Source organism: Phodopus roborovskii, unplaced genomic scaffold (genome assembly GCF_943737965.1).
Source record: "Phodopus roborovskii unplaced genomic scaffold, PHOROB, whole genome shotgun sequence".
Classification (NCBI taxonomy): domain Eukaryota; kingdom Metazoa; phylum Chordata; class Mammalia; order Rodentia; family Cricetidae; genus Phodopus; species Phodopus roborovskii.
This window is the reverse complement of record NW_026126546.1, coordinates 8384803-8404110: the sequence shown is the minus strand read 5'-3', so window position 1 is coordinate 8404110 and position 19308 is coordinate 8384803. Positions and strand designations below refer to the sequence as shown.

Below are 19308 nucleotides of genomic sequence, written 5' to 3'. Positions count from 1 at the left end.
TAATCGGCCCTCTGCATTTGAACAGTTTCAGGACAGCCAGGTGAACTAATCTCCATAAACCCATTTCTTTAGCTTATTGTAAAGATATGTATGTGTGTGGGAGGGTGTTGTTTATTTTTGGTTTTCTGAGACAGGGTCTCTAGCTCTTACTGTCCTGGAAGTATTCTATAGACCAGGTTAGCGTCAGTCAAGAGATCCTCCTGACTCTTGAGTGCTAGGATTAAAGGCATGATCCACCATGACCCAACAAGATGTTTTTGTTATAGTCTTCTGAATTAAGATGTGCCCTTGAAGATGGGGGTGGGCACACATGTCATTGTTGTGCACTCATATATGATACTTCTAAAACCAGAAGCATAAATGTACATGGGGATCTAGCAATTACAGTGGGTCTGGTACTATTCTGTGGTCTGAATCATATGTTGAGAAACTTGCAAAAGATGGCTATCATCTCTTCAGTCTCTGATCCTTGGAAGGGTGATGAAGTAACCAGGACAAGGAGACTGCTTGTCTTAGGAAGCTCTGTTCCTTTTCTACTGCTAAGGAGCTGGTTTTTGTATTTCAGTTAAGCACTAAAACTTTTCTTTTTCCTAGAATTAATCACTTTTGCTACCTTTGAAGCAACCAGGAAGGTGGTCAGGAAGGGCTGCAGGAGTAGAATACAGGAAGCCAGGTCAATCTCAGGTACCAAAAAGGAGCATAGGCAAAAGATGCTATAATTGTTTGGATAGTAGACTTTGGGATTACATAGTCAGTTCTATATATTATTTCTTCTTAAAATGAATGTAGGGTAAGGGTAAAATTATGCAAGATGTTAAGCAAAGCATCCAGGTGACAGAAAAGACTGGTAAATTTTATGTATGTTTATGGTGTATGTACATTTGTGAACTTTGTCTTCAGTGCAAATAGCAACATTTGTATCACTTTGTTTTTTCAGAACTTGGAAATACTGGACATCTAGTTGCTCTATTTAAATTGTAAGCCACAGAATGAGTATTCAGTGGGCCTGAGAGATTGAGAACATTCCACCTCCATAAACCTTGGTGAATATCACTTCTTTTTTCTGTGGATTGAAGCCGGAGGAAACATGAGTACAGTAAGTTTACTTAGCTTGTAAGTTGTGTTACCAACATTAGTTAACTACTTTGTCTCTTAAGCCACATGTTATAGCACTGGCCTCTAAGTCCAGATAATAGGAAGTTGAGACACAAAGACTAAAAGTTGAAAATAGTTTGGATTACACAGTGACTTTGTCTCAAAAAATAAAATAAATAGCTGGGAATATGTCTCTGTTGCTTATGCAAAAGACTCTGTATTGCATTTCCGAGCATAACTGAAAAAGCTGTGTTGTGGTATATACCTATGTATAATCTACGTAAATAGTAAATACATCTACAATCCATTGGTAAACGGAGGCAGGAAGATCAGAATTTAAAGTTCAGGACTAGGGAGATGGCTTAGTGAATAAACTGCTTCCTGTGTTGAGAATGAGGATCTGAGTTTGGGTCTCCTTCACCCACATAAAAGCTGAGCAGGGTAGCATATACTTTCAGCTTAGAGAAGGAGGAGGCTTGATCCCAAGGGGCATACTGATCAGCCAGTCTAGGAGGAACAGTAAGCACCAGGTTTACTGAGAGATTTGGCCTCAAAAACTAAAGGCTATAGAGATGATTTGGTGGTTTAAGAAGCACATACTATTCTGGAGAACTCCAGTTTTGTTTTTTTAGCATACGGGTCAGGTGGTTCACCCCCCCCCCCAACTCCAGATCAGGGTGATCTGCTGGCCTCTGTGGGCACTACACATGCATATAGTATACATGTATACACATAGGTCCTCAGACATTTAAAAAAAATGCTGTTAGCAGGCAGATGTCTGAGTTCCAGCCAGAGCTGTTACACAGAGAAATACTGTGGGGGGGGGGCTTTAAGAAGTAAGTTTAAAAAAGGGTGGGGGTATAGAGTGACAAAAGAAAACCTAGCCTTTACAAATATATTACCTGCTATTTACAGACCTGTGAAATGGTTCAGTTGATAAAAGTCCTTTCTGACAAGTTTGATTCCCAGGACCCACACAGTGTAAAGAGAGAACTGACATCTCTAAATTGCCCTCTGACCTCCAGTCATGTTATGGCTTGTTTATGGACCACAAACACAAAATATTTAAATAGAATTTAAAACTGGGTCTGGGAGACTAGAGAGATGGCTTAGTGGTTAAGAACATTACCTGCTCTTTCAGAGAACCCAAATTTATTTTTCAGTGCTCACATGGCAGCTCCCAACTATCTGTAACTACAATTCCAGGGGATGTGACACCCTCATTAATACCAATGCACATAAAGTAAAAATTAAAAACAAAACAAAAAAAGTCATGTTCCACAGGGACAAAGCTTTAAAAAAACAAAACACTAAAACTGGGTTTATGGTTGGGTGATGGTGGTACACACCTTTTAAATCACAGTACTCAGGAACAGTGGCTGGTGGATCTCTAAGTTTAAGGCCAGCCTGGTCTACAAGAGCTAGTTCCAGGACAGCTTCCAAAGCCACAGAAAAACCCTGTCTCAGCAGAAGAAGAAAAAAAAAAAAGCTAATCTTGGTCTGGTCTGGCAAGATGGCTCATCAGATAAGGTGTGCTTACTGACAAGTCTGACAACCTGAGTTTGGTTCAGATAGTAGAAGGAGAGAATTGATTGCTGAAAACTGTCCTCTGGCTTCATATAAGCATAGTGGCACAAGTACATGCATGTGTATAAATGTTTAAAGAAAAAAATGAGTGAATTAGCTAGGCATATTGGTACACACCTTTAATCCCAGCACTTGGGAGGCAGAGACCAGCTTGGTCTACAGAACAGAACAAGTTCAGGACAGCCAAGACTACATACATAGAGAAACCCTGTCTCAAAAAGTTTAAAAAAAAGGTTGACTGAATGTTTTATGTACATCCTTGGTATTTTTTAGCTCTGCTTTCTGAGTACTGCACGCAATTTAAAGGCGTATGCTAGCATGCTCAGCTAATAATTTGATTTTATGATAAGTATTTCTAAGAATGCCACTTCAAATATGTAATATTTATGGCCATTTCGAAACATTAATTTACACATATTTATTTATTTATTTATTTTTTAAATTTTTTGAAGCAAGGTTGTCTATGAATCCTTGGCTATTGTGTAACTCAAAGATCCACCTGACTGCCTCTAGAGTTCTAAAGGCATGTGCCACCATACTTGGCAAACAGTAATTTTAAAAACTCAAACATAGAGGTAGGTAGTGGTGCACACCTTTAGTCTCGGCACTCATGAAGCAGAGGCAAGAGGATCTCTGTGAGTTCTAGGCAAGCCTAATCTACAAAGCAAGTCCTGGGACAGCCAGGGCTGTTATACAGAAAAACCCTGTCTTGAGAAAAATTAAAAAAAAAAAAAATCAAACATACTAGAACAGTGTAATCTAAGAATATACTAGGTGATAATTATATGCTGACAAATAATGGCAGGAAGATAATACAAAACTTGTTTGTAATTAAACCATTCTGCTTCTGTAAGAAGAAAAAATATATGTAGTAGGTGGTGTTACGATTGTGTGACGTGACATAACATGTTCTGTGTAAAGTTTGAGTTGTGTGTTCAGGACCAAAGCTATGATGAAGTCATATGCTGCAACATGGGTAGATAATGTGAGAGATAACAGTTCTTGGTGCATTTGGTTTTGAATTAATATTTAGTCTTTGTAGATTCATAAAACATGTTGCTGTTGCAAATATTTTTTCACAGCCTACCCCCCCCCCCCCGCCCCCATTCAGTTATGTGACCATAGTTACATATGTTTGTTTGCTTGCTTGTTTGGTTTGGTTTTTTGTTTGCTTGGTTTGTTGGTTTCTTTTTTCTAATGATTTATGTATTCTTATTTTATGTACATTGGCATTTTGCCTGCATGAATGACTGTGTGAGGGTGTCTGATACCTTGGAACTGGAATTACAGTTGTGAACTGTCATGTGGGTGCCAGGAATTGCTATGTTTCCTGCCCCTTGTTTTCTTGAGATGGGGTTTCTCTGTATCGCTGACTGTCCTGGAATTAGCTCTGTAGTGAATTCACAGAGATCTTCCTGCCTCTCAGAGTGCTGGGATTAAAGGCATACACCCCTTCTGCTTGGAGCTTGTTTTTTATTACTGTTGAATGATTGAGATAGAGTATTATTATGTATAGCACTGCCTGACTTGGAACTTTCTATGTAAACCAGGGTGCTTTTGAACTCGCATAGATCCTCTTGCTCAGTCTCCCAAAGTGTTGTTTAAGAAGCTGTGGTCCAGAGAAAGTTGCCAAAAGTCCTTTGCCCTTTCTTTACTCCTTACTAACAGAGCACCTTCTTCAAGGTTGCACATAAGTTTGGAAAACTAAGTTTCTTACTGGGTATAAAAATAGCATTCTGAACTGAACATGGTGACACAAACTTTTAATCCTAGCACTCTGGAGGCAGATATAGGCAGATTTCTGAGTTACACAGCAAGACCTTTTATCGGGTGAAACAACAAGAAGCACTGGATTTCTTTTTCTCTCTGTGCTTCAGAGGTGCTATAAGTTTGTGGGGTGGTGGGGTACACGTATGTGTGTATGTGTGTGTGTAAACCCTGTCACATCAGATGCTCATGCAAATGCTTCTTTTCCTCCCTTGACGACCTTAGAGACACCCTCAGAGAAAACGTCGTGGTGGGACGGTGAGTTCTAGACAAACCCAGAAGCGAACTCGGGAAACAACTTCAACCCCTGAGGTTTCCTTGGAAGCAGAACCCATAGAACTCGTGGAAACTGGTAAGAGCCAGAATCCTGAACTGTGATGTGTGATAGTGGAGACAGTGTAGTATAGTGGGTAAGCATGTGAATTGGACCCAGTTCATGTCTATGTTTGCCCATGTAAAGTCACTCCCCACCCCCATTTTATGTATATGTCTGTGCACTATGTGTGCCTGGTGCCCTCAGAGGCCAGAAGTCCTTATATTCCCTGGAACTGGAGATTGTTGTGAGCTGCCCTGTGGGTGCTGAGAACTGAACTTGAGTCTTTTATAAGTATTGGTAACCCCTGAACTCTCTACCCCAGGTCACACCTTTTGAGCCTCTGCTTCTTCCTCTGTGGTGGGGAATAATGTTAGTATATAGGACAAGTTGAATTTTATGCCATAAATCCTTGGGACCATATGTGGCATAATCTTAGACTTCCCTACACAGCTTGGCTACAGTGAATAAATCTGCCTTTTTTGGTATTGTGATATCTTCATGGGTTTTGAAGCAGCTACTTGGCTCATCTACTTCACCATGCTTAGCTTTGTGAAATGCTTAAGGTTCCTTTTCTGTTTTTTGTTTGTTTGTTTGTTTGTTTGACAAAACTTTCTATAGAAGGCAAACTTGTCAACAGAGCTATCATTGTTAGAGCTTCGTTTGAGAAAAGGCCAAATTGGATTTTCTCTTGTCTGCTCAGGAAAGAGTCAGATGGTTTGGATCAAACCCCTTTGCTCTGATATTTTTTACAACTCATGCCTAGGAACTGATACTTTAATTTTTTTTTTTTTTTTTTTTTTTTTTTTTTTTTTTGAGACAAGGTTTCTTTATGTAACAGCTCTGGCTGTCCTGGAACTCATTGTATAGATCAGGCTGGCCTCAAACTCACCTGCCTCTGCCTCCCCAGTGCTGGGATTAAAAGGTGTATGCCACCACTGTCCCACTCCAAAAACTGATTTTTAAAAAGAAATAGTGGGCTATTGACATAGCTCAATGTGGTAGAGCAGTTGTTTAATGTGCAAGGACCTTATTCAACCCTTAGCATCACTACAAAGAACAGAAAATAATGATTGAAGGTGTGTGCCACCATACCTAGTATTGGTTAAATTATGCAAGCAGATAAGTTAGAATATGTTTGTTTAAAAAAATCCAAACCTCATTTTTTAAATGATAATGGCACTCAGGAAAAAATAGTTGTAAGTGGTTTTTGCATGCCTTCCCTAAATGAATAAAATTGTGGTGCCTGGGCATGACTGTATGAGTGGGGTGAAGCACACATCCCACATGTACACCTCTGGGATCTCAATAAGTCCATATAGTCCACTTAGGAAAGTGCTGGAGGGGTGCTTGATTGCTAATTTTGAAAATTGAATTCATCTTGATTTTTTTTTTTTTTTGTATTTTTTTTTTGTGTGTGTGTGTTGTATGAGTGTTAGAGTTTCATACTTTGACACAGTTTTATACCGTGTTTGTAATATTTACCAAGCCTAAGGGGTGCAGCTACTATCCTAACACTGGTTGAACTGATTTATTTTGAAGCTGGAGATGAAATTGTGGACCTCACTTGTGAATCTTTAGAGCCTGTGGTTGTGGACCTGACTCACAATGACTCTGTTGTGGTAAGCATTTGAGTGAGAGTTGGCTGGTTTGGGTAGGAGTCCTGGCCCATATCTGCATTTGAATCCTTGGGTTACTGGTCAGGGTTAGAAAGATTGTGAAAGGGGCTGGAGGGATGGGTCAGAAGTTAAGGACACTGGCTGTTTTCTTAGCATTGACATGGCAACTCAAAACCAGTTCCATACTACCAGTGCCCTCTTGTGGGCTCTCTTGGCATCAGGAACACTGCAGGCAAAACACCCATACACATAAATGAATTGTGAATGAAAGATCCTATGAATCTCAGTAACTGTGAGTGAACTCAGTGAGAAATGTGTCAGGAAAAGCACCTGTTGTGGGTTTTTGTTTCTGTGGCTTAGATCTGCTTGATTGTTGACTTTTCCACAGCAGCAATCCCTAATTCCATAGTTTCAAATGTGTAAACCTGAACATGCCTGTTTGAAATGGGATAAGCTGCCAGTGTTGTTACTGTATTGTATTAAGAGAGAATTGTGTTGGTATCTTGCCTTGCATGGAGTATAGTGCTTAACAGTGTGTTTATGTCTCTGACTTGAAGGGAATTGGGTATATTGACACAGTGCTCTTTAGGTTTCAGAAATAGTTGCCAGTAAACATGGCTCCAGGGAAAAGCAGCTACCTAGTCTAACACCTGCTGCCACAGCTCTTTCCTGACTCCAGGGAGGATAGAGCTTGAGAGGCTGTGTGTTTTCCATGTATAGTCTGCCTAGTCTGGTCAGGGGTATTAGAAGTTACTTCTGATAGACCTGTTCCATGGTATTGAAATATGTCTCGTTTCTGCCCCCCCCCCCCCCAATGTCTTTTGGGATCTGGTCAACTCATTAATGAGCATCTTAAGGACAAGTTTGCTACTTTAAACACCTTTTGACAACAGAATGGCAGAACTGAAATTGGAATAGAGTGCTGCCTTGGATAGTATTGGACAAGTGTGAAGCAATTGGTACTCAGAAAGCTCTGTGGACAGGGAACAGAGGTTTTAGAAATCTAATCTTTAGATTGTTCAGAACTTTGAGAGAGTAAGGTAAGGTTTTACTGGGAAGCAAGACAGAAGCTGGTGTGGCATACAATTTTAATCCTAGCACTCAGGAGGCAGAGGCAGGATGATCTCTGAGTTTGAAGTCAGTCTGGTCTACCAAAGAGTTCCAGAACAGTCAGAGATACACAGAGAAACTGACTGGTTGGGTAGCCAGGTGTTGTGCACACCTGTGATTTTAAGCACTTGAGAGGCAGTGTTCCTAATGTCCTAATTTTATCTCTGGTATCCTCACAAGGACTAGGTTGGATTCAGGGACATTGGCTCCCTTGTAACCAATGGCTTTTCTGGAAATGTACTTGAGTGGTTTGAGATAAACAGGAACAGGTTTAATTGTATGTGGCCTCCTCTGTGAAAGCATTGACTCTTGCTGTTAGTTCCTGTCAACTTCCTGGAGTTCTATAAAGAGCATAATTTAGTGCCTAAGCTAAAGCTACATTCATTTCAGTTGCTGACAAATGCTGGAAAGTAGCACCAATTGGTTTTTTCCCCCCTCTCTTCCCCTATCTCAAGGTAATAGAAATAGGCACAGTTTATTGAGGGAAAGCATTCCTGAGGATGGAAGTGTTAAAAATAAACAATAAAAAGGAAAGGGCTCAGAAAGGCCCAAACCCCTTCCTTTCCTTGACAGCTCAACATCTACCCACAGTAGATCTGGCCAAGTCCTGGCAAGGGAACAGGGGTTCTACCTTCAAGAAGACAGTGATCTTCTGCTGGATAGCAAGCAAACACACACACACACACACACAAAGTGTGTGTATATATATATATTTTTTTTTTTTTTTCCTTATTTTACATATTGATCTCAGGTCCCTCTCCCTCCCATGCCTCCTACTCCCTTCCTATTCCATTCCTCCCTCCCCCCACTCCACAGGGAGGGTGATGCCGTCCAGGAGAGATCATCAAAATCTGTCAAGTGTTTTGGAGTAGGGACTAGGCCTGCCTCTAGGTTAAGGGAGTATCCCTCCATTGGGAATGTACTCCCAAAGTCCTTTTGTGTACCAGGGATACATCCTGGTTCCACTGTCAGAAGTCCCTTGGACTGCCCAGGCCTTCTAACTGAGACCCATGTTCAGGGAGTCTGAGTTGGTCCAATGCTGGTTTCCCAGCTGTCAGTCTGGCGGTCCATGAGCTCCCCCTTGTCTAGACTGTTCTTGCTGGGCTTTCCATGTCCTTTGTTTAAGCTCCATTCTCTGGCACTGCCCCACTCTAAATTAACTATTGGAAGTTTGTAAGGATGGCAGTGAGTGCAGTTCTTGAGTGAGCCTGGAATAGGAATAGTGGGGATGAGGGAACTGACCTGATAGTGACTAAATGGGCAGGAAGTTAGATAAAAGTCAGCAATAGTGTGGAGACAGGAGATTTGGGTTCCTATTGCAGAGTTACTGTTAGGTTGGTTACAGAAATTACCTTAAGCTTGTTCCAGCCATAAAAGTAAAAACCAAAACTGCAAAAATCTCAGCTTGAACAGTTTAACCAGCTGTATGATAAGATGGTTATCCATCAGGCATTCCATCTTACTCTACTTCTACCTACCTGCTTTCTTTCCTTCCATGAAGAATGACTTCTTAACTTTTATTTGTGGATGGCCATATTTAGTTTGACTATTAATAACTAAATCAAACTTAAAAGGTTTTAACACATGGAAGGGGGAGGGGTATGTTAGATGCATTTTAAAAAAAAACACTAGACTACGCCTATAATGAGTACCTTTTCACAGACCTGTACTGATTTCCATGAGGACAAGTTTTTAAAAAAAAAAAAAAAAAAAAAAAAAAAAAAGACAAAAACTTAGACTAGGCTCCAGGCTTGGTTCTGGAGTAATTTATGACTTAACCCAGCATTAGCCTACTGGGACAGCTTCTTCGTCTGCTGCTCTAGACTGAAGAGCAGGAGGTGGACTCTACACCTGCACTATCATCTTTGAGTTCAGGGAGACAGTGATGTGAGTTGCCTTTCTCAGGGAGACTGAGCCCTTTCAAATAACATGTGGAAGGTGGTAACTGACCTTGGAGCCTTGGGGCGGCTTTTTCTGTATATAACCTTGGATATCTTGGAACTTGGTTTGTAGACCAGGCTGGCCTTGAACTCAGATCTGCCTGCCTCTACCTCTTGTGTCCTAGTTTTAAAGGGTTGTACCACCATAGCTGGCTAGGGCCAAAATTTTTGTTGCAATGGTGTCCAAGTGGAGGATATGATTGTGTGGCACAGGGGTTTCCAAAACGGTGCCTCTTGCATGGTGAAAAGGAAAGGAAAATGTACAACCATTTCTCCTGTGGCTTGACAATGTGACTTTGATCAGAATTGAACAGGCGGAAATTGTCAGTGTGCAAACTGGATGTGGTAGTACGCACCTCTAATCCAGCACTTTGAGGTTGAAGGCAAATAGATCAGAAACCAGGATCATCTTCAGCTATATTGATGTGTGTTCTGAGCCACCAAACAAGTGTTTGTCCAGTTCTTGTTAAGACTGACTCAAGAGAATGCCCACCTGGTCGTTTATGGCATTAAGTAGCACAGACCTCCAACGGCTCTGCCATTGGCACTTGCCATGCCGGCTATAGCTTTGCTGATTGCTTTCTGACTCAGTCAGGAAGGTGCGTGAGGCATCTAGTTTTTGTGAACAGAGTCTAGATTTCTCCAAACAACCCAGCCTCTGGACTTGCACAGGTCCTAATGTTGCATTTAGGCTCCGATGCAGGCTGGATAAGATTCAGCATACTGGCTCCTAGGAGACATTGACCTGGAGGTGACCATAGCTGTCCTGGAAAAGTACACATTTCCTTTCCCTGAGAGTAAGGGAAGACCGGGAGCCCAAGGATTCAACAGTCATATATATATATATTGGAAGCAAGCTATGTGTGTTTTATTAGTTAAAATGTCAGACTGTTTATAACACACACTCTTTCTCTTTTTTTCCCCCCTTCAGATTGTTGAAGGTGAGTATTTTAATTTCCTTTTCCCCTGGGTTTAAAGCAATTGTGTGAATAAATTCTACAGCATTGCAGGCTTTATCAGACTGTCTTTAAAGATCTTAGAAAGATGCCTTTGGTCAGACCTAGTTTTACTGAAGATCTCAGTAGAGATCAGACAGGGGCTGAGTTTTCTCCTGAGAACGCAAATGAGTGGTCTCTGTTATGGGCAGGACCTTCTGGGGGTAGAACTAGTAGGGTGGTAGTTTCTCTCTGGGATCCTCAAGGAGGGGGAGGTTCTTAGAGACACTAAGGTAGGATGGTAAAGATGACTGAAAAGGATGGTAAAGATGGCTGAAAATGTGACTTTTTCCTTAGAAAGGAGAAGGCCAAGAAGAAATGGGAGGAGGCTGCGCCAAGACCATGCTGACAGCTGTGTGGTCAGCAGTGATGATGAGGAACCATCTAGAGACAAAGATGTGTATGTGACTACTCACACTTCTCGAGGCACCAGGGATGAAGGAGCTACAGGACTCAGGTAATCTGCTCTCAGGTAATTTGTATGGGGGCATACAAATGCTGCACTGTGTATAAGTATCTGCTAAGCATGCTTGGAATGCAGGGCTGGGCTCAGATGTTGATCAGGATAGACCAGTGGACAGACCGCTGTATCTGGAGATAGACATACCCACAGTGACCAGGGTATAAGTGGGTTGTTACAGGTGCCACTAGCAGGAATGCTGAGGTGGAGGAGGTGGGCGAGCCTAGTTGTACACATCTTTTCTTGTAGACTTGTTCACTCTCATTTCCCTTTTCATGGCCATTCCAGCCCAACACTTCAAGCAGTTAATTTATCTTCAAGTTATTTTTTTAAATACTATTATTTTATGTGCATTAGTGTTTTTCCTGCATGTATGTCTGGGTGAGGGTGTCAGATCTTGGAGTTAGAAACAGTTGGAGTTAGAGACACCTGCTGGGAATTGTACCCTGGGACTGTGAAAGAGCAGTCGGTTCTCTTAACCACTAAGCCATCTCCCAAGTTTTTTGTGTGCCTATCACACAAACTCAGCAGAAGTGAGGCAGGGAAAGATAATGGTAGAAGATTGAGCTGCATATATGAAGCTACTTTGGAGAGTGTAATCAAGTATTTGGGTTTACTTAGAAACTGATGTGGAGTACTGTGATTTTAGGCCCTCGGGTACTGTCAGTTGTCCGATCTGCATGGATGGATACTCTGAGGTAAGTAACTTAACTTGTGTATCCTTTTGGTTTTAACCTACTTTACTAAAAAGAATTTGGAGGATCTGAACCTCATGAGGGATTTGACACCTATCACAAAGGCCAATTAAAAAGGAGATTGTGCCAGTTGGTCATAGGGCCTATATATACATTTCACCTTTAGCCTCTGAAAATTTATGTTTTCTGCTGTAGCCTTAATTAGAAGCTGCTGATTTTTGCTGAGCTTGCCCATAAGCTCTTTATACTGCTGTAGCTGGGAAAATCCTGTCCTGTCTACAGTCTCTTCCTCAGAGGCAACATTTGCTTCTGAAGATTGTTGTATAGGCTTATTCTGCTTTTCCTGGTATAACCTCGTTCCTTTGTTTACACTGATCTCAGTGATGGTTGGGTCACGATCATTGGTAACAAGTGATACTTTAAGGCTGTTCCTTTTAATGTCTTCTAGATTGTGCAGAATGGGCGCCTCATTGTTTCTACGGAATGTGGCCACGTCTTCTGTAGCCAGTGCCTCCGTGATTCTCTTAAGAATGCTAACACTTGCCCAACTTGTAGGAAAAAGATCAACCATAAACGGTACCACCCCATTTATATATGAAATGTTGAAAACTGCTCAGGATAGACCAATGGACAGACAGCCAGGCTGGCCTTTCTGCATGGTATCTGCCTCCAGTTTCCTGAGCTCAAAAAGACTTTCAAAAATCAATGTCTGATGTAAACTGCTCTTTGTTTCCCAAACCCTTAGATCCTTTTGTTTTCTCCAGTTTGATGCTATGGAGCAGGATCCAGGGATTCTCCCTGGTCAACTCAGTATCTCTGCTCCTCTGGGTGTTCTGAGCCCAGAGTAGGAGAAAAGGAATCAGGCATTGGAGTTTGAGTAGCATGGCTCCAGCCTCTTTATGGAGCTTACATGTTGGCCGAGAAGTTTCCCTGTTGGGAAAGTTTGCCCCAACTCTTCTGGGCGCATAACTCTCCCAAGGCATCTGCCAGTTAGCTATTCTGACTGCCACACAGTGACCTGGCCAGACACAGTTCATCCACCCCAAGGATCCCAGTACAGAAGCTTCCCCTGAAAAGCCCAGCTGGTGGACTTTTATTTTTCTTTTGAGAGCAGAGGTGACCTGTGATTCTGCCTGCACCTTATCATTGATGTGCAGTGTTTTCTGCAAGTCAAGAGACCCTCTGCAGGGCAACCACGTTTCCTAAGAATGAGAAAGTGCAATAAAGCCCGTTCCTCACTGGTTCTCCAGCAATCCGGAAGGTGTAGCACTGCTAGTGTCCTCGGCCCAGTGCTGCCCATGGGAGCAGTGCCCATCCCACCCCATCTCTGTCCACCAACTGTTCTCAGGAACCCTACCCGTGCTCCAAAGTTCTTTGCCTGGCACAGAACATTCAAGGCTAATAGGACAAGCACGTTTTGAGTGTCCTCTTTTCTGCTGAGATATGTCCTGTGTTGTCCACAGTGCTCTCCAACCCTCAGTTCTTCAGTTCCTACTGCCTAATGTCTGCCCAAGCATAGGTATCAGGAGGTGGTAGCAGTAACAGTGGCCTTATCAGCTGTTCACTTCCATGCTTTTGCCCAAGTCACTGTTGCCCGTGTTTCAACTTGCCACTACTCTGGCTTTCCCACACCCCTTGAGTAAATAGATATTTTCCAAAGCTGCTCTTCTGGCCAGTTGGGCTTTGATCCTCTGGACTTTTGATTGCTCTGTAGGTTTTGGTCAGCAAAGCATGGTGCCTCTTCCTCCCCATCGGACCACAAAACAATCTCTGCTCCACTCCATATGTGTGGGGAGCCTCTGGTGCTCTCGGAGGCAGTGAGGTGGTAAATTGCCCCTGGGGACACCAGGCACAGGGTGGCTCATAGAGGATAGGCCTCCAGTGCCAGCTTTCCTCCACCTCCACACTACTTCCTCAGAGGGCCTCAAGCCACACCAGTAGCCTTTTTGTGTGAAACATCTTTGAGGTGGGAAAGGGACCACTGGAGCTTTGCTAGCAATAACTGACTTTCAGTTTACTGTTCTGAAGGAGCAGGGACTCAGCACAGAATTCACTTTAAATGGAGCTGAAGGAGTGTCCCTCCTCTATGTGAAAAGAAAATAGTTTTATTCTTCATTCTGACTTTTTAAACTGTTTGACTTCCAGTTAGTTTGAATGAGAGTAATATTTTTTTTACATGGACTCAAAGGGTAGGAGCATTAGCTCTCATCATTGTGATGTGTGGTGTGCCCTCCTCTGGATGTCACAGTCATTGAGTTCCCCGTGGGCCTCATGGACTTGCTCTTGTTAGTACTAATGATAGCCAGACTTCAAGGAGCCAAGGTGACCTTGCAGCCAGTTCACTGGGAAATATTGTGACACCCACTTAAAAATTAGTTTTCTTCTTACAGACAGTTTATGAAGTTGATCATAAAAGTTCTATTACTTCACCCTAAATTAAATTGAGACAAAGATGTGTTTATTTCTACTAATCAGAAACTGCACCAATAGGAAAAGGTTGGTATAGAAAAAAAAATCCCTTTCCTTTTTTTCTTAATGTATATAGTTTAACTCTTTGTTACATTTAAACTATGCTCATCGGTATCAGTCTGTTTTGGACTCTTGCTAGTGTTAAAGATGGAAATAAAACAATTTGAACCAAGTATCTTTCATTCATTAATTTGATCTTTTGAACCTTTTACCTTAAGGTGTGATGTTTGTTCAATGTAGCTTATACTTCGTTTTGGGCAGGGGAATTTCAGCTCATCCAGAAGATGACATTTATAGCCACATCCCAGGCATATGGGAATGTCCATGAATGATCTACTGTGAGATCATTGCTGACTGGAAATGAAAGTTCCAGAGGCATTGTTATTAGTGAACATCACTGATTAAGATTGCCTTTGGAATATTACAGTTGTACCCTGCCCCTGACCACTCAAACTCAGAATTTGTGCTTTGGTGAGAGTTAACCACAAAGTTCACGAACACAACACTGCCACAGGAAAGCCCTTCCAGAGAAGCTAAGTGGGTGTGGCTTGTAGAAGAGCAAAAGCTCTGCCCATCTCCATACAGTGCTACCAGTCGCCGTGTTCTCACTACCCTGGTGTCATACTTGCTGTGGTTGATGATGAGAAAGATGTATTGCTTCCCTCTTTGAGCGTTTGTATTAGAGAATACAGACTCCCAGTCCAGTTATTCAGGAGACCCTCAAGCACCGTGGTTCTCAGTCTTTGTAATGCTATACCCCTTAGTACCCCATATTATGGTGACCCCCCAACTATAAAATTATATCATTTCTACTTCATAACTTTAATTTCACTGGTCATGTAATGTGTTTTCTGTGATTTTTGATGGCCTTAGGCAACATCTGTGAAAGGTCAATCCCCAAAGGGATCAGGCCCACAGGTTGAGAACAGCTGCTTTCTACTAGGAGGCATAATCTATCCAGGGGATTCCTCCTGAGTAAAGTATTGGAATTGCTTTCCTGAAGTCATTGTTCTTCAGGGAAAGAAGACAAAGAATTCAAGCATAGTCCCCCACCCCGACCTCAGGCCCACTGTTTATGCGAAGGTGTTGAGAGAACTTTCCTGTCAGCAAGACCTTCGTGTGCCTGATGCTAACAGACCAGACACTCCTTTAACACCCACCCCCAATTCCTGAACCAAAGGACCCAATAGTAAGGCTGGTTTCAACTTAGTGGGTTTGGTATAGAAAAGGAAGGATCCTTAAAGCAGACTATAGGAAGGAGATGTTTGTAGATTTGTTTATTGTGGTTTTCGAGCCAGCTTTCTCTGTAACAGGTTAAGTCATGATTTTCTTCTGTTAAAATTTTTCCTATATATGAAATAAAAGAATTCCTAAAGTCCTACATCATAAGAGTATCCATAGGTATGAAACAATTGATCTCAGATATATCAGCTTAAATTGCGAAGGATGTTGCTATTACCTTTAGGTGTAATTCTGCTGTCTTGGAACTTTGATGGTTTTAGTTGTAGATGTCAACTTGTGGTAGTTATGCCTGGAGGTATACCACCAAATAGCATCTGGCAGCAGATGATCCTTCTGATCTTGGTCCCTGTAGAATAGCTCTTGACAAACTAAGGCAAGCGAAATTTTGTTAAACGAAGGAGTGAAAGGAGCCTTGTGCAAATTGCTGGGACCTCAGGGCTAACAGTTGGTGCCTCTGGGCCACAGGGACACACAAGTGGGGCGGGCGCCACAGGGCTCTGCGGAATGCAGTGTGGGAAAATGGGCAAAGATGAGCAGTGGTGAGTGCCTTCTCAGGGGTGCTGTGCAGGTAGAGGAGTTGTAGCGCAGAGACAAATGTCCCACAAGCTGTGCTGTGTCTGCCTGGTTAGGCAAGGGACCCTACCCATTCAAGGAGTGGCATCTGCCCCCTGGGTGAAAACCAGGTCTAGTGAAAGTCCAGATCCTGCTTCTGACACCAGATATTGATGTTTAATACGGATCAGGAGGAACAAATAGGCCGAATAGATGTTTATTCAGGGAGAAATAACTTACAACATAGACAAATGAACACCAGCAGTTTCCTGGTTCCAAGGATGCCTCCAGATGCTCTCCTGTCCCTCTGCTGCAAGGAAGAGAGCTCTTAGAGCCTCCTCCTCAGACTTAATTTCCCCAGGTAATGTCTGCCCCTGTCTCCACCCCCAATGGGCATGGTCTGTGCCACAGGTGGGGACAAAGTGGATATCTCACTACACTAGCTCTGTAGATCAGGCTGGCCTCTAACTCAGATCCTCCTGCCTCTGCCCCCTGAGTGCCGGTATTAAAGGCATTCCCCACCAATGCCTAGCTATCCCCCTTTTCTTTAAAGGAGTATATTTGGTGGATGGGAAAGACTCCTCAGTGGGTAAAGGTATTTGCCTCTAAAATTGGGAACGTAAGCCAAGTATCTTTACGTAGAAAGAAGGATCACCTCTGAACAAGTTGCCCTCTGATCAAACATGGCCCCCGTACACTATTTTAACAAATGAATATTTGTTCTGGGTTCTTGTCAAATAACACAAATGGGATTCTTTCCTATCATAAGTGTCTTTCCCATCAACATTTTTCTCATTCTAGTAAGGCAGAGCCTCTCAAAGTAATGTGTAATAGGTTTAATGTTGCTAATCCAGAAATAAGAGATGCCTTCTACATTGAAAATCTACCAGCATCACTACAAGTAGAAAATCTACACACCCTCACTTGGGCTCAACCTGGGTAAGTGGAGATGGGAGCTACGGGCTATGTTGGCAGTGGTTCTTCACCGTGGAGTCATGACCCCTTGAAGGATTGAATGACCTTTTACAGGGGTTTCCTAAGACCATTGGGAAACATTTACAGGCTGTAACAATAGCAACAAAAATAATTTTATGGTTGGGGGGTCACTACAACATCCAAAACTGTATTAAAGTGTTGCAGCATTAGGAAGGTTAAGAACCACTGTGCTAGGGGTCCTCTGGCCAGATTAGCCTAGTTGGTGAGCTGCAGGCCAGTGTGATAACCTGTCAGTGTGGATAGTGTTTTCATGAGTGTGTGTATGTGACATAGCATGCCCTTAGAGGAATGAAGTGTATTGAGTTTTTCTCCAACACAATCCACCTTAATGCCTTGAGACAAGGTGTCTCAGAAGCTCGGGATTTGACTAGGCTGTCTGGACAGCAAGCTGGTTCTGTCCGTTGCTGCCCTAACCCCCATCTAAGCATATGTACAGCCATGCCAGTGGGTATTGGGTCTCAGATCCTCATGTTTGGTAGCAGGTTCTCTGATTTACTGAGCTATTTCCTCCCGTTACTGGATCAGATTCTATAAAATCCTCAGAAGGGAAACATGGGAGACACTCGTGATCTTGAATTTACTGTTTTTTTCTTAAATGTGGACAGGTAGTGCCCATGCAGCAAATAGAAAAACAGATAAGTTAGATTTGACATTAAGATTAAAACCTATATGAGTGGAGCATATCTTTAATTACATCATGGTGCTGGGACGGTGAGGCAGAGGCAGGCAGATGAGTTCAAGACGCACCTTTTATACAAAGGGAGTTCCAGGACAGGCAGGGCTGTTAGCAGAGAGAAACCCTGTTCCCCTACCCCCCCCAAAAAAAATTAAAATCTGTATCAAAAGACAGTACCAATAGGCAGGGCGTTTAAATGCTTGCTTTTTCAGAGCTCCAGAGTTCAACTTCTAGCATTTATTTTAGGCAGATCACATCTATAATTTCATTTCCAGGGAATTTGACATCTCTGACCTTCACAGCTCCTAGTACTTGTGTTATATGTAGTATATACATGCAGGCTAAACATACACATAATTTTAGTGAAACGGCAACTAAAAATGTTTACTTGGGAGTGTTGGTACACACCTGAATCCTAGCACTTGAGTTGGATGGGAGGACCACCACAAGCTGCTAAAGACCTGGTCTACATGATGAGTTCAGGCCAGTTTGGCCTACAGTAAGACTTTGTTTAGAAATAAATTGGCAGGTTATCTAACTTAAGGATCAACATCTAGAACATGTAACAAGTAAATAGTTTATAAAGAGAAGGACAAAGGAGCTGGAGAATGGCTTGATGGATAAGAGTACTTGAGCAAACTTGAGGACCTGTATTCAGCTCTCATCACTCACGTATGTGCCTGTAATCCTAATACTGTGGTGGGCCGGCTCAGGAAGTCAGGCTTGCTTGTTCCAGGTTCAGTGAGATAACTTATCTTAAGGGCATATGGAGGATATCTGGCCTCTGCACGCACATACATGTAAAGCATACCACATATAAAAAATGGAGGCATATGCCTTTAATCCCAGCACTCAGGAAGCAGAGGCACTTGGATCTCTGAGTTCCAGGACAGCCAAGGCTTGTCCTGCCAGCCAGCTCCCAAATAAACTTAGAGAGTTATGAAAGCTCAGCAATAGCTTAGGCAGGATGATCAGGAGTTTGAGGGTAAGATAGTCTCTACACAATTTTCATGCTAATAATGTGAAACATTTTAAAGAACTCTCTAGGTGGTGTTTGTTGTTTTTAATTACTCGGGTTTGCTTGCTAGTTAGCGTCACTGGGAAGCTATCAGATATCTTTGAAGTTTTTGTTTTTAAAGCTATTTAAGTTTGTAGGTACATTTTTGCTCTCATTTATCTTAGGGGGTCACTGAACTTCTCAAAGTTATGGGTAGGTGCAGACTTCATTAGGTGGATTATGCTTCTGTGGCACTGAATCTTTTTTCCCCAACTGTGTCTCATATAACTCTTTTCTGTGTTATAATTTGGCATTTTCAGGCTGTAAGTATAGGTTTGTGGCAGAATACTTGATAATACCATATTTGATCCCCAACACAGAAAACTTGTTTATCCTCCATGCTAGTTATGATTTATCTCCCACTTTAAAAATCTTGTTTTATTATCTAATCTGTTGATATATATATATTGAAACCAGGTCTTACTATGTAGCCCTAGTTGACCTGGAACTCCCCATGTAAATAGACTTTGATGCCACAGAAGAGACTCACCTGGATCTATCTACCTCTGGGATTTTTGGGATTATAGGCATGCAATATCATGGCCTGTCTGTCTGTTTTATTACTCTGCCCTGTCTTGGTATGCCTACTTTTTTGTTTTGTTTTGAGACAGGGTTTCTTTGTGTAGTCCTGGCTGTTCTGGAACTTGCTCTGTACACCAACCAGGCTGGCCTCAAACTCACCCCCACCACTCCCACCCCATGCTGGGATTACAGGCTTGGGCCACCACCACCACC

General features: G+C 42.3%; 1 protein-coding gene across 1 annotated transcript; it reads left to right on the top strand.

The window, feature by feature from the left end:
- The first annotated feature begins 1087 nt into the window (after positions 1–1087).
- On the top strand, positions 1088–14223 carry Rnf4 (ring finger protein 4). Its single transcript, XM_051200218.1, has 7 exons — positions 1088–1096; positions 4675–4801; positions 6305–6384; positions 10363–10372; positions 10724–10883; positions 11536–11584; positions 12030–14223. Exons 1-7 carry the CDS (start codon positions 1088–1090, stop codon positions 12177–12179), a joined length of 585 nt encoding a protein of 194 aa, XP_051056175.1. The 3' UTR covers positions 12180–14223.
- The last annotated feature ends 5085 nt before the right edge of the window (positions 14224–19308 follow it).